Below are 14,204 nucleotides of genomic sequence, written 5' to 3'. Positions count from 1 at the left end.
ATCCAATCACAGCACAGGTCGGAAGCGATGACCAATCGTGGCAGTGTTAATACTTTGCAAAGGAAAAGTGTGCCTAAAAGTTGGTTTTCAGAGAGCATCGAAGATACTACTTTCCAATGAAAAAATCTTGCATAAAAGTTTTTTTTTATAGAGCATTCAAGGGACCGTCTGAAAGAAAGATATAAAATCTGAAGTTTTTTCAACACTATTCATCATCTTCCACATCGATGGAGACAGGCCCTGGTCATTGGCGGGTGAATGGATAAAATTGTCTCTTCTATTTCCTGTCGAACCTTCCCTGACACCCCCCTGCCCACGCACACACACACACACACGCACGCACACACACACACAGACACACACACCCAAACACACAGACGCACACACACACATGCACCCATACCTCACTCTCTCACACATACGATCATCCCTTTCCAACACCCACACCTCTCTCACGCACACACACACAAACACACACACCCAAACACACAGACACACATACACAAACAAGCAATCACACACAAACACACAATCACACACACAGAGCCCACTGACGGTCCTAGGGCCAGACCACTTAGCACTGGGGCCCGTTCACACGCGATTGGGATTCCCACCGCAGGACAGCTGGGCCTCTACACAAACACACACACGCACGCACACACACACACACACACACACACACACACACACACACACACACACACACACACACACACACACACACACACACCCAGGGCTGCAGGGATCCTCTCTGTGACTAGGACTGGCCAAACCGGCCTGTCAGTCAGTCAAATAGGGGGGATGGGGGGGGGGGGGGGGGGGGGGGGGGGGGGTGGATTTGGTGGAGGTGAAGGTGGTGGTGGGGGGCGGGGCATGCAGGAGCTTCCTGTTTTGTCCCTGTGTGCTGCGCTGCTTCCTGTTCGGGGTAAAGGCAGTGTCATGTCTGTCAACTGCAGGGACGAGGGGACACACACACGCACGCACCACCATGCACTTTCATTCACACGCGCACACTCACACCACTCACCAGTTGTCACTTAAAGTACTTATTTTTTTGTACTTGTTTGGTTGTTCGTGTGTGTGTGTGTGTGTGTGTGTGTGGTTGTGTATGAAAATGACATTTGTGTTTGTATCCGTGGAGTGCGTTTGACAGTTGTTTTGCCCGAACCCCTTTTTAAAAAACCCATCTGACAAACCTCCGCGTAATGAGGTTTGACTTGACGTGTCACACTGCACACGCTAGCACACACGGACCAGACTCCCTTTGTCGACCCATGAGTCTCATGTATTGGTAAACAGCCAAACACTCCTCTCTCCGTTTAGGACCACACAAAGGGACCAATCCCTGAAGACGTCAGGCACTCACGGGGGACGCTGATTGGCTGCATTTATACATACAAGGTCAAATGATGTATCAACAGAGACACACACACAAATACACGTTGCAACAACCACACAGACATGTTAATGACTATAACATGACATTTGATGGCATACAGTATGTATGCCATCAAATCAAAAATCAAATTCTATGCAGCAAAACAGTGTGGTACACTGTGTGTGTGTGTGCGTGTGTGTGTGCGTGTGTGTGTGTGTGGTTTCACAAGGACTAAGAATGTGTGATCATCCTCCATAAGTGTGAGTTCCTCATGGTTCCAATTAATGCAAAGCGATAATCAGCACATGATTGATCAGTTAGCCGCGTTTAGAGCAAGGGGGCAGAGGCTGATCAATAGTCCTGATCAGCGCCTTGCTGATCTGCATGAGCAGTTCTCATTAACATCAGGTCAACGGGGTGAGGAGATCAATGCAAACATCTGTTTGCAGAGAGCCAGGGTGGACTAGTATAGAACTTAGGCATGCTAATATGGGCTTATATAGAACTTGGTCATGCTATTCAAGGCTAAGATAGAACTCAGGCATACTAATATGGGCTTATATAGAACTTGATCATGCTATTAAAGGCTAAGATAGAACTGAGGCATGCTAATATGGGCTAATATAGAACTTGGTCATGCTATTATAGGCTAGGATAGAACTGAGGCATGCTAATATAGAACTTGGTCATGCTATTATAGGCTAGGATAGAACTGAGGCATGCTAATATCGGCTAATATAGAACTAAGTCATGATTGTACAGGCTAATGTGAAACTAAGTCATGTTAATTTATTCTTACCCCGGGGCTCAATTGAGGGTGTTGCGTTGGGTTGCCATCAGGGTCGCATCAACTCATTACTATCATCATAGTCATATCAGAGTCGAAATCTATTCGTCAGGCCAGACCAATCGTCAACTGATCATCGAATTATATGCAAGATATATGCATTTAAATGCAGCTCAATTATGCCTATTTTGTTGTGTCATTCGCGTGGCTCAAACACTGGTAAATATTTATTCCGAAGGGTTTCCCACAGACTTCTATAGGCCAGGCAAAGTGCCTCTGCTAAATGACCGCGTGCCTCTAACTTTTCACGTTATGCGGACAATGTGCACGTCTTCATATTATTTTGCACCCCCGCAAAAAACATTATATAACTTTCAGGCTTTTGCCTCCAGAAGCCAAGCGCTGCTGTCACTCAGCCTGCGGCCCAAACCTCCCAATGATTCACCACGATGAGACACAACGATTCGACAATCAAATGTCTATCCATCCGTCCAAGGTTCGAATCGTCGAAGATTCGAGGTCACCTCTTGAACTGAGTTATTCCAGTGTAATTCCTGAACACCGAGTCATCTCTGTAGAGAATGAGCCAGCCGAGGTCGAGGGGTGTGAAGCATTCCTCAAACTGTAATTCACTTCAATCAAACATTGTCTAAACTTTGGTGGCTGTTCAGTTTCCTCCTGTGTAGAGCGATTCGCTGAAGGAAACCGTGAATGATCAGCCTTTCCATGCACAGCGCAGCTACCCTTCGTGCGCCTTGCTGGTGATCATCGGGATGTTTAGGGTTTGTTGTGTTTGCTGTTTCTCCTCTACCTTGAAGAAGGCGGAGGCGGCAGCCCCGTCGGCCTCCGATGTTCTGTCAGATCCACCGTCCCCTAGAGTCCAGGGGGACTCCGCGCCACCGTGCGTAGAACCAGCACCACAACAGCAGCAGTAGCGCCACCACACAGCCACTCACCTTTCCCACCCTCTGCCAAGCCCAGCCGATGGCATGGGGGGCTGGGGGAGGCTGGCCCCCATTGTTCTCCGGGAACAATTCTCATTGAATTGGATGGCATGTGTACCTTTTGTGTGTGGTGGAGCCCGTGCGTTGTGGCGCTCTTGGGCCCTGTCGTAAATGTGCCATCACCACACCTCACTTCCTCCATAGACACAGGCAGTGCTGGGCCTGCTTCCTCCGTCCATGACTCCGACTGTCCCACGCACACACACACACACACACACACACACATACACTAAGATCATTGCATACATGGACACAGAAGTCTTCCCAACACAAACACATACACACACCATATATCGTGTGTTTGTGCGAAAGGGGGATAAATCCAGCATGCCAGGTGATGTAATGAATGAGTGACAGGAAGTTCATTTTTATATAAAAATAGCGAATACAATGAATAGGTCAGGTTGGAAGGACTTAGTGGTAGACCCTGGAGACGAGGTGTGTGTGTGTGTGTGTGTGTGTGTGTGTGTATCTGAGTTTGTGGCTGTGTGTGTGCCTGCCTGTATCGTGCATGGCTGCCTTAACACTTTATTTTAGGGTGCTTTCACACCTGAGCTGTTTGGTCAGGTTTATTGGAGATTTTCCCCGTAGATGAAATCTGTTTGCCGTAGGGTGAACGCTCATTCGAACTCTGGTTCTGGTTCGGACCAAAGCAAACACTCTGGTGTGCTTCCAAAGTAGGGTCTGGGTCAGCTTCTTAACAAACTCTGGTTCTGTTTGATGCCAACCAACTTTTAGGAAGAAAACCAAAAAATAATGCATTGTGTGTTGAATACACTTTTGCTGCAATCTGGAAGTCAGTTCAGCCAGCTATAGCCAAACTGAACTTTTCCTTGGTTAAGATTTGTTGCAGTCAGACATGGTGTGATCATGCGTTACAGCACTTCAAACGACTTTTTAAAGCAATTGCTTTTTGCCCTCACAAAAACAACTGCCTTTTTCTAAATATGTTTCTCCAATATTATTTTGAGCTTCAATACGTTATTTGTATCATTTTGCTATATAGCGTTTTCACAATGATTACAGAAGTGGATCATTGACAAGGCTCATATTCATAGTATCAACTGGTATTATTGTATTTTCTGTTTGTATGAATGGTATGTATGAATGTGAATGGAACTAAATTGAACGTTATATTTGTATGAAAAACCTCAGGGATACACAGTAAATATCAAAGGAAATTGGAACCAAAACACAAAGTTCAGGGATCGATTGCAGTCAGGGCGAAGTTCATTTACCAGTTCAGTAATGTAACAATTTCCTGTGTGTGTAATTCTGTGATGGCAGGAAGGGTGTACGCTGCAGAGATAGTAGAACAGACAGGAAGAGATCATCGCGCTGTGACCTATGACCCCGCCTCTTGTTCAAACTCTGCCGGCCCTGCGACACACTCTTCCTCTGGTTTAACTCTTTGTTTGTAGTGATATTGATGAAATACGTAAATTTCTACTCATTTGTTTAATTCCTTTTAATTTGGTGTAATTTTGACTCCCTCCGAACCCACCATGCATGTTTACACGCAAACTTGTGTGTGTGTGCCTGTGTGTATGTGCTGGGGTCCAGTTTTGGCTTGCTGGTTAGGGCTGTGTGCGTGCCGGGGTCATGGTGTTGTGTGAATGGTTGTGTGTGGATGTGTGTGTTTGTGTGTGTGTGGTTGATTATGTTGTTGAATGCTTATGTATGTATGTGTGTGTGTGTTTGTGTATGTGTGTGTGTGTGTGTCTGTGTGTGTGCGCGTGCGTCTGTGTGTGTGTGTGTGTGTGTGTGTGAGTGAGTGAGGGAGGGTAGTTGAACTGAAGGTATGGCAGCAAAGTGACATTTCCGCGTAGCGTGGGTGTCTGGGTTGGGTGGAATGGAAGGATGAGACCCCAACCCCCCCCCCCCCGGGCACAGGAAGTCCCTATCAGAGCACAACAGGAAAGAGACATATTGAAAAACAAGCACCCATCGCTTTGGACATTAAATCACTTCCTCCACCCCACCCCCAATGTGCTCTTGGCAGACAGAAGAGATCGATCAGCCCTCTGTGTGTGTGTGTGTGTGTGTGTGTGTGTGTGTGTGTGTGTGTGTGTGTGTGTGTGTGTGTGTGTGCCTATATTGGGGAGGGATGTGAGGAGGTGTGTACGACGGATAGTAGGGCCCTGCCTAAAGGAATGTATGGATATTAGCGTCAACGTTTCCCCTGCATGTGTGCGAGTTCACGTAGGCAGGAACCCCCGGCGCTTGTAATTGGCTGGAACCAAGTCTCGGCGATGTACACACAATGTATGCACTCTGAATGATAAAGATTCACCATCGCTCAATAAAACCAAACATAGCCCTTCTGGTTTATATTTAGAGATCACAGAACGCCTATTCCGGGCCTGGAGGTATCAGTCATGTCGATTGCACTCGCAACAGCACACAATGAAGAGAAGCGAGCCTCCTTTGATTTAGTGAAGCCACTCACAGATGCAATGAGTGCCGTAGGATGCCGGCGTCGCATAAACGGGCGACCGGGCGCTGACTGATCACACGGCTCCCAGGACGGGGAACTGGGCTTTGATCTGCACACCAAACACCACAGACAATAAGACGTAAAGGGGTTTTATCTGTGGTGTGAGCAGGAAAAGGGCCTCAGCCGCTGGCAGGAAGAGACTCCAGACCTGAGACTCAAATGTCTGAACGCCAAAGGAGCAAGTGATGTAGCCGCCCAAAGTGTAGAAATAGAACCAAAATGTAATTTTTTGTTGTACTTGTTGTAGATAGTTTTTTTCCTCAAAAACACGATTTTTTAAACCATGGCTCGCATTATCAGCGTTGTCCCGTCCAGCGGTGAAAAATATTACTTCCCCATTTCCCGGTGGGGGGGGGGGGGGGGTTCTTCCTGTTTATGTCTGGATGCAGGTCAGGAGAGGGAAGATAGAGGTCCCCCAATGCCTGGGGATGACCTTTGCCCAGCTGATACACGACACAATAGAAGCTGCGATCTCCAAATCCGAGCCAGGCTCTCTCTCTCTCTCTCTCTCTCTCTCTCTCTCTCTCTCTTCTTGTCCTTCCTCCAACTCGTTCTCCTTCCCTCTCCGTCACTGCGCTCAGACACCGACGGGCCAAACAGACACATTTCTGATTATGCATTTCCTGCCGCTGTCTTTAAAGGCTTCAGAGGACTTTGACCACCCCTCCCCACCACACACCTCCCATCCCGGCGATCGCGGTAAAGCAAATAATAGAGAGAGCCACGCTCCGGTCTTCCCGAGGCACCTTGTTTGTTTTATGTTCTGCTGATTTGCCCAAAACAGGCGGCAGTCGGCGGCTGGAATGTTTAATTTAGGAGCTCGTATTCCCCCTTCCCAGCCCTGGTCCGTCCGTGCGGTGTGTGTGCTGCCGGTCGGGAACATCCAGCGGTCTGACATCAGGGGCCCGGCAGAGGGGGCGCGGCGGCAGGGTTGATGGGGAGGTGGGAGTGGGGGTGGTGGAGGTGGTGGTGGTGGGGGTGGTGGTGGAGGTGGTGGTGGAGGTGGAGGTGGAGGTGGAGGTGGTGGAGGTGGAGGTGGTGGAGGTGGAGGTGGTGGAGGAGGTGGTAGTGGAGGTGGTAGTGGTGGAGGTGGTGGAGGTGGTGGAGGTGGTGGTGGAGGTGGAGGGAGTGGTGGTAGAGGTGGTGGTAGTGGGGGTGGTGGAGGTGGTAGTGGAGGTGGAGGTGGTGGAGGTGGAGGTGGAGGTGGTGGAGGGAGTGCAGGCTGAAGGAGATCCCGGGGTCTCCAGGCGCAGTCATTAGGGGGTTCTCCCCTGGTTTGGGAAGATGAGAAAGGCTGCCTCGCTTATTCAGGCTTATTGATGATGCACCCCCACCTCACCCCCTCATCTCCTCCACCACCCCTCCCCTGCCCCCCTGACATCCATTATGTATGACTTTTTGCAAATTCCAACTGACGTTTATATCAGTTGTGGACGCACATGTCGGACTTCTATAAGTGCCCCCCCTGCTGCTCTGCCCCTCCCCAGACGGCTTACAGATACAGGGCGAATTCAAGTATTCTTACACTACCTGCCAGCGAGACCATAACTGACAATACGTTTTTTTCCACACTACTTTCACCCTTCATCTTTTTTTTATTCTAATGTAATGAAACAATGTTCGAAGTGCGGTGTACATTTTCTTCTTCCAACAGGGGTATCCATTTTCTTGAGATTATTAATTCATTATATTTTGAATTATTCATAACTGATTTGAATCACTGCTTGTCTCCTTTCTATGGGATGTCGAGTCTATGAATGTGTAGTAGATATCCACAAATGCCCTAAATTCTTAATAATAACTTTTTGTATTTTTTGGGGTTTATTTGTGTATGAATTGAAGTAAAATGTATGATTTCTAACATTACTTTAAAATTAAAGGAAGACTCAACAGATGTCAAGTCTGCATTCTTTCTGAAGGCCTCCTCAAGCAAGATGCCTAACCCTTACCTACCAGTTTCAAAACGTCCCTCTACGTCCATTTTATGTCACAAGCTAAAGCTAAAGCTACAAGCTACTGTTCTACAAAGATGGAGTAAATATGAGCATTTATTGGAATTTCAAAAGGCTTTATTCCTTTGGTCTCCACCGCCTGCCTCTTGACTCGTCATATATACATGTCCAATTTTCAATGTTTGCTATGAGTGTGTGTCAATGGCGAGCCGCTTGTAAAGAGAACGGAACGGAAAGACGCTTACTTCTACTCACAGTGTGTCTCGGCGACATACACTGTGTGGAATGCAAGGAGGAACACTGAGATGAGCGGGTGTTTAACGGCATGTCAACCGCCTAGAAGAATCTGTGGAGATCCCTGAAGGTCTTCCAGCCCCAAAAAGAATTGGTGGAAATAAGAACAGTCCAAAAAGAACAAGGTAGTCAAAGAAGAAGAGATGGGCCATGCATTTCTGTCTTCTTCATGATCTCCTGCGCCTTAAGGAGCTTCTTCAAGACTTTGGTGCAAAGAGGAACCTTTTTGGGGAAATTGGAAGTTTGGAGTTCAACATTTGACCAACCCAATCCTTCACGAATTCAGAAGTGAGCCATTGTTTTGAGATGGATACTTGTAAGAATGCGAAGCTTGGTCCCTTATGGTCCCTTAAAACTTTCTTTCTTTAATCTTTTTCTGGAAGACTCAACTCCTTTTCATTTTCATAGGGTGATCTAAAAGTCTAAAAGTTAGTTTCATAAAAGGCCTGATCCGTAAACCCTCCGCCCGTCCCCCAGAGTAACGTCCCCGTTAAGGTAAAAGCCAAAGCTGAACATGCTCCTCCAAATGTGGTTTGTGAAGTACATAACTAACAACCACCCTGACCTCCCTATTAGTATTATAAAGTCAACACTGAATACAGCAGTGTAAAAAGAGTTAGTTACCTTAAATAAATTATTTATAAAGCTCTTTGTTAATTTTATGGAGGACCTTTTGATTACACTCGTGCAAATGGCAGCTATCAATGCCCTGTAGAGATAATGTGTACATATTACCCGAAGGGGCCAAGGCAAGGACGCAGTTAAAACCTTTGTGTTTCTGCATGAAACAACTGCTCTGTGTACCACTCAAGGATGAGTCGCGCACGGGGGATTCACCGTTCATGACTTTGACCCAGCACTTTTACACGCATAATGAAATAACGGTGAAGCTAAACAAAAAGGTTTATCATGAATCAAGGCAAAAAGCTTGTGAATGGAGTTCATAAAAGAGTATAGAAAATTGTATGGACTTCTTGACATTACATTGAGGTTGATGTGTCAACACTATTCATTGTAAATTCCCTATTTGACAGTTACAAATAGGGAATTATTTAAAAACGTTTGAGAACTTTGGCAAGGTATTTTGGCTATTGGCCCTCATTTTTGCCCAATCTTATTCATTGTGCAAGTGAGACTATTCTAATCTACTGATTGATTCATATTTTTTCCAAAGATTTTATACAGGCTTTTGACTCAGTGTTTGACCATATTCAATATTGTCCTTATTATATGATGAAGGTTGGGATAATCCATTGGGTATGGTGTACCCCCAGCCAAATGTTCTGGGTCCAATCCCCAATGTCCATACCTGTAGGCTTGAGTAAGACGCCTGACGCCTCATAAAGTACATCTCAACCAAAATGTTGCTGTAAATCCCTTGCGATGTTGGCTAACTTAATAAATTGTAATTTAATGTGTGCCCACCTGAGACCTATTGCTCTGCTAGCCATCCCTAGGTGAATATATTCCCCATATGTTATCTTAATCACTTTCATTTTTCCACTGAGTCTATGGGGAGCTTTCCCTTTTAAGAACTAATGGTAAGGGGCCTATCGGCCAATCTGTTAACCCCAGACACTGAGCCATGGAAATAAACGTAAGTTGACTTGAGTCAACTGAGACGATGTACCCTACTGCTAGGCATGCACATGTTCCTTAATATGGACACAGAAAGTATTTGGAATCAATAAGGAGGATAACAATTCAAATAGGTTAACTAATTCAACAAATGAAATAATTGTATGAATTTAAAGTTTTTGATATTTATATTTCAGTTACATTTCAACGGGCTGACCTGGAAATATCTGTAGCCAATGCTGATTTCAAGTGATATATTCTACAACATAATGGCCTTTATGTTATTAAGGCTCTCTTTGATTGCAATAATCTTTCTATTGACACTCCCAAAACCACTCACCATCCACGAGCTATGCTACCTTGTGTCAAACAGATGCCCAGCCAATTAAAGTGGATATTAAATGTTATTCAGTTTTTCTTATTCTGAAAGTCTTCTCGCCTACTACCAAGGTAGTAGGCGGAAGGCTTCAATAAGCATTTTATATATATAAGATGTAATAAGAATTTTGTTCTTTGTTTTGTTTTTTGTTTTTGCCACAACTTCGCCCAACAAAGTTGTACAACTTTGGCAGCTGGACTTGCCCATATGTTTCTAGTGCGTCTCTCTTAACCTCCAAGTTTTCCTTGGCAATGTCTTTCAAAAATGTTCACTCGCGGTGAACGTATGTCCCCCAAATCTCCAGATTTCATTATCGACCGACAAAGGAGTGTTTCAGTGTCAAACTCTCTGCGGGATTTAAATGTATTAGGGGCCTTCTGTGTGCGATCTCTGCCAGTGAATTAATTACATTTCCTTGAAATGGGAACTCTAGTCACGGCTTCCTTAAAGATTCTTCATTCATCTCGGATTGAAGAGCAATACCATATAGAAAGTGAAAAGAAAAATAACACAGCTTTTCACAATCAGTCTCAATGTGCTTAACCTCTACAGACCGCAGCGGTATGAATGTCCTACGTGACTCAAGCACACCCTCTGCTCCATATCTAAATAAACATGGACGTCGTTTCCGTTTGCAAAGACCAAACGCTGTGGGGTTTGTAACCGGCGGGAGGCTGCCATGCATCTCCACACGCCTAGCCTGCCGGAAATCAACCGAAGAAGAAGAAATCCAAACCAAAACCAGAGTTCGCCAAACCCTCGCCCAGGCGTGACACTCTCGTCGTAAACCTTCCTGACCTGTTGAAATGTTCCGGCGTGTTGGGCAACGCCGGCTTATGCGATTTGACGTTTTGCGATTTCCCCTTGCGATCGAATCACCTGAGATGCTTGGTTCGGCCGGGTAGGAACAAGCCCCATGTGGACCTACATTTGCAGTACATGTACATTCACATCGGCCAGCCGGGTTTTGCGGCACGGTTCATTTAAATCGGCTCTTCCCTCGTCAGATGTTCTATTTGTTGAGTGCTCTCTGTGGTGGAGCCCTAGTGCTCAAGGCCGGCTGCTTGACACTCAGCTAGTGCTCTTCTTGAAGGTGCCCACACCCCTTACCCCCTTATGCGTGGTCCTGCAACGAGCATCCAACCCCCCCCCCCCACACACACACACACACACACACACTGGTTCACCAGGGGCCAGATTCCCTGCATTCTCTGTTAGCCGCCGGAGCCGCCGGCAGATAAAATAAGTTTTGGTGTCTTGCCTGCCTTTCTCTTGCCAGATTCATCGCTCTTATAAAGGAAAATATGTGTTCTGTATATGTGGGTGTGTGCGTGTGTGTGCGTGACTGTGTGTCTGTGTGTGCACGTGGGGTAGGAGTAAACGTGTGTGTTTGTGTGTGTCTCTGAAAGACGGCGCAACAGTTTTAACAGAGCAACCGTGTTTGAATTAGATGTTCTGGCCCTCCTCTTGCTAAATGGATTTCTGAAGTGGCAGTGGTCCGGGGCTTTCAATCGGATGTAACCTTGAGTCCTTTTTTTATCTGCGCTATGTGGGATTTAAGTGCCGGTATAACATGAGTGCAACTGAATGCATACTCTTCATTTTTTGAAATTGAAAATTCTCCAAAGGCTCCTGCCTATTGTGGGGGCAATTAATGGAATGCTGCCAGCGGGGCTCAGGTGCTTAAAGTTGTATTTCTTTCTCTCTCTTTCTCCCTCTCTCTCTCTCTCTCTCTCTCTCTCTCTCTCTCTCTCTCTCTCTCTCTCTCTCTCTCTCTCTCTCTCTCTCTCTCACACTCTCTCTCTCTCTCTCTCTCTCACACTCTCTCTCTCTCTCTCTCTCGCTCCCTTCCTATCTCTTTAATGACTAATAAAGGATAATCATCATTGAAAAAACCATCCTAATGCTGTAGGCTTGCTCTTTATGCTAAATAATGTATAATACATGTGTTGAAATGAAGCGGCAGCGGCCTTCGGACCCATCCATCTCCAAACCTCGGCGTATTTGTTTTGCATGCAGGAGTGGGGCTTTTGCATAACAATGGCACGCGCTCCCCATTTAGAAGAAGAAGGGAAAAAAACGAAAAACCAGGGGGCTTGCCTATTAATTTGATCTTTACATTTTTAAGTCTGTCCGACAGGCCAACAAACAACGGGGGGGCGCCCCCGGTCAAACTTTGGCGCTGGTGATTAGAAACTTGGCTAATTGTCTCTCTGAAGAGTTCCAGCGTGTTCTCCAGCTTCTTGCCCTCCGCATTCCCTCTCAGAGATCTTCAATGGCCGCTAAGTGGAGCTGAACGCAGTAGAAACACAACCGGCCGTGGAACTTTTTTCTTCTTTTTCTCTTTTCTTCTCCCAACCCAAACTATAGTGTGTGTGTGTGTGTCAGAGGCCCCGGCTACACACATGTCAGATGGCTTGTTTAATCCGTGGTTTCGATTGTCTATTTGCCTTGCTCGCTGGGCTTTTCATTATGCGAAGGCTGTTGTGAGTGATATCATGTGACTGGCCGTGCCCCGCCGAAGCAGCCAACGCAACAACCAGCCTGCGTCTCCCCGCGGCCCCCGCAGGCCCCGTGGGCCCCCACGTACCAACAAGGCGCGCTGCTAAGCTGCCTCATCCCTCCTTTGTCCTGTTTCATTGACTGACGTGCTCTCCTTCAGCCCGGGACGCTCTGATGCTCAGTGTGCGCTTCGCCCTTTAGCCCTTTCCTCTCCTTGCTGCCGCTGCCATGTGGTGAGCTGTGGAGAAGGGTGAAGAAGAAATACACAAATACGTCTCCAGAACTGTTGCAAGTGTCAAGTATGTGAACGTGTGTGTGTGTGTGTGTGTGTGTGTGTGTGTGTGTGTGTGTGTGTGTGTGTGTGTGTCTGTGTGTCTGTGTGTGTTTGTGTCTGCCGGTGTTTATGTGTGTGTGTCTGTGTGTCTGTGGGCACGTGCGTGCATACGTCTCCAGAAATGTTGCAAGTGTCAATTATATGAATGTGTGTGTGTGTGTGTGTGTGTTTTTGTGTCTGCCTGTCTCTGTGTGTGTGTGTGTGTGTGTGTGTGTGTTTTTGTGTCTGCCTGTCTCTGTGTGTGTGTGTGTGTGTGTGTGTGTGTGTGTGTGTGTGTGTGTGTGTGTGTGTGTGTGTGTGTTTGTGTGTGTGTGTGTCTGCTTGTCTGTGTGCGTGTGTGCGTAACAACTGTGTTCATGTGTTTTCGTGTTGCTCTCGGCGAGCACTGCACCGCCTCCCTCACTTTACCGTCTGTTATCATTCGAGTTAGTTGGCTTGAAGCGAGGGTCCACCTTGGGGGAGGTACATAGCTTGCATTTCTGAGTAATTTCACCTGAGGCTCCTCTTGTTAAATTCTATGGGTAAATGTATATAAATTATTTATACCAATTCATTGCAACTGAAAGCAGGCTTAACACATTTGCAGACAGGAGGCCAGGCACTGCAAGCCCAGCTCGGAGGGGCAAGTCTGGGCGGCGGGGGCTGGAGCAAGTGGGCTGTTGCTGACCAGCATCCTTAATGCAACGCTAGCACACAGATACCGGCATGACTTCAGCATGCACTGACTTATACCGAGGAAACCGCTCTGTGAAGTAATATGATCATCTGAACGGCAGAGAAACAGCATCTAAAATGTTTTATTTTTCGGATGCTACCTATGACAAATGACCTTTGTTGATTAAAGCATGTAAAGGGAAGCTGTATGTGTTTTGAATTATTAATAATGACATTTGGTCACATTATTTGGTTACATTATATGGCGTTAAAAGAATAGAAAAGTTGGAGTTCCTTGTTGGTTTGCAGATGATTAGCTAATTACACAATTTGATTATGTATTGAAGGCAATATGTAGCTATATGTGTTCCAACTATGCCGATAGTTGGAAATCCTTCTATTTTCAAACAGGAGTGCCATTTTGTGAAACCGTCTGCTTGAGCTAAGCCAGTATTCATTTTTTTAATGGTTTCTGATCCAAAAATGTCCAGAGCAAGTGTACAATTTGAAAAAAGTTTAAGTGTAATTCCTTTCTAATAAAGAAAATACATCAGATTTGTCCTTTATTTTACAAACTCCATGCTGTATATAAGTATATAATGTATTATCTTTAAATATAAATTGATAACAAAAGAAATGTTTTTGTATTTGTAATGTTTGTGTTGTATTCTATCTTCCAGGAGCATCCAGCTCTCAAGATGGCTGCCCTGCCAGTTCACTGTAGCCTCCAGCTCAACAGAGCTTGGGTTGCCAACTTCAGGTTCCTCCCACAGAGGTGACCCATGGCCACAGTAGACTCTGTCCGATATTACTATGTTATCAGTGATCCTAATTTGACTCAGCAT

General features: G+C 46.1%; 1 protein-coding gene across 1 annotated transcript in view; it reads left to right on the top strand.

The window, feature by feature from the left end:
* LOC307077834 (adhesion G protein-coupled receptor D2) overlaps window positions 1-14,204 on the top strand; it is a gene marked incomplete at its 5' end in the record, with an annotated part of 80,490 nt that extends 66,286 nt beyond the window's left edge. Inside the window, one exon of the mRNA XM_079739308.1 lies at window positions 14,040-14,204. Coding sequence (XP_079595434.1) covers window positions 14,040-14,083 — 44 coding nt within the window. The 3' untranslated portion in view covers window positions 14,084-14,204. The remainder of the gene's footprint in view (window positions 1-14,039) is intronic.

This window comes from Pollachius pollachius, assembly GCF_949987615.1.
Source record: "Pollachius pollachius genome assembly, chromosome: 7".
Classification (NCBI taxonomy): Eukaryota; Metazoa; Chordata; class Actinopteri; order Gadiformes; family Gadidae; genus Pollachius; species Pollachius pollachius.
This window is presented reverse-complemented; position numbering and strand designations above follow the sequence as displayed.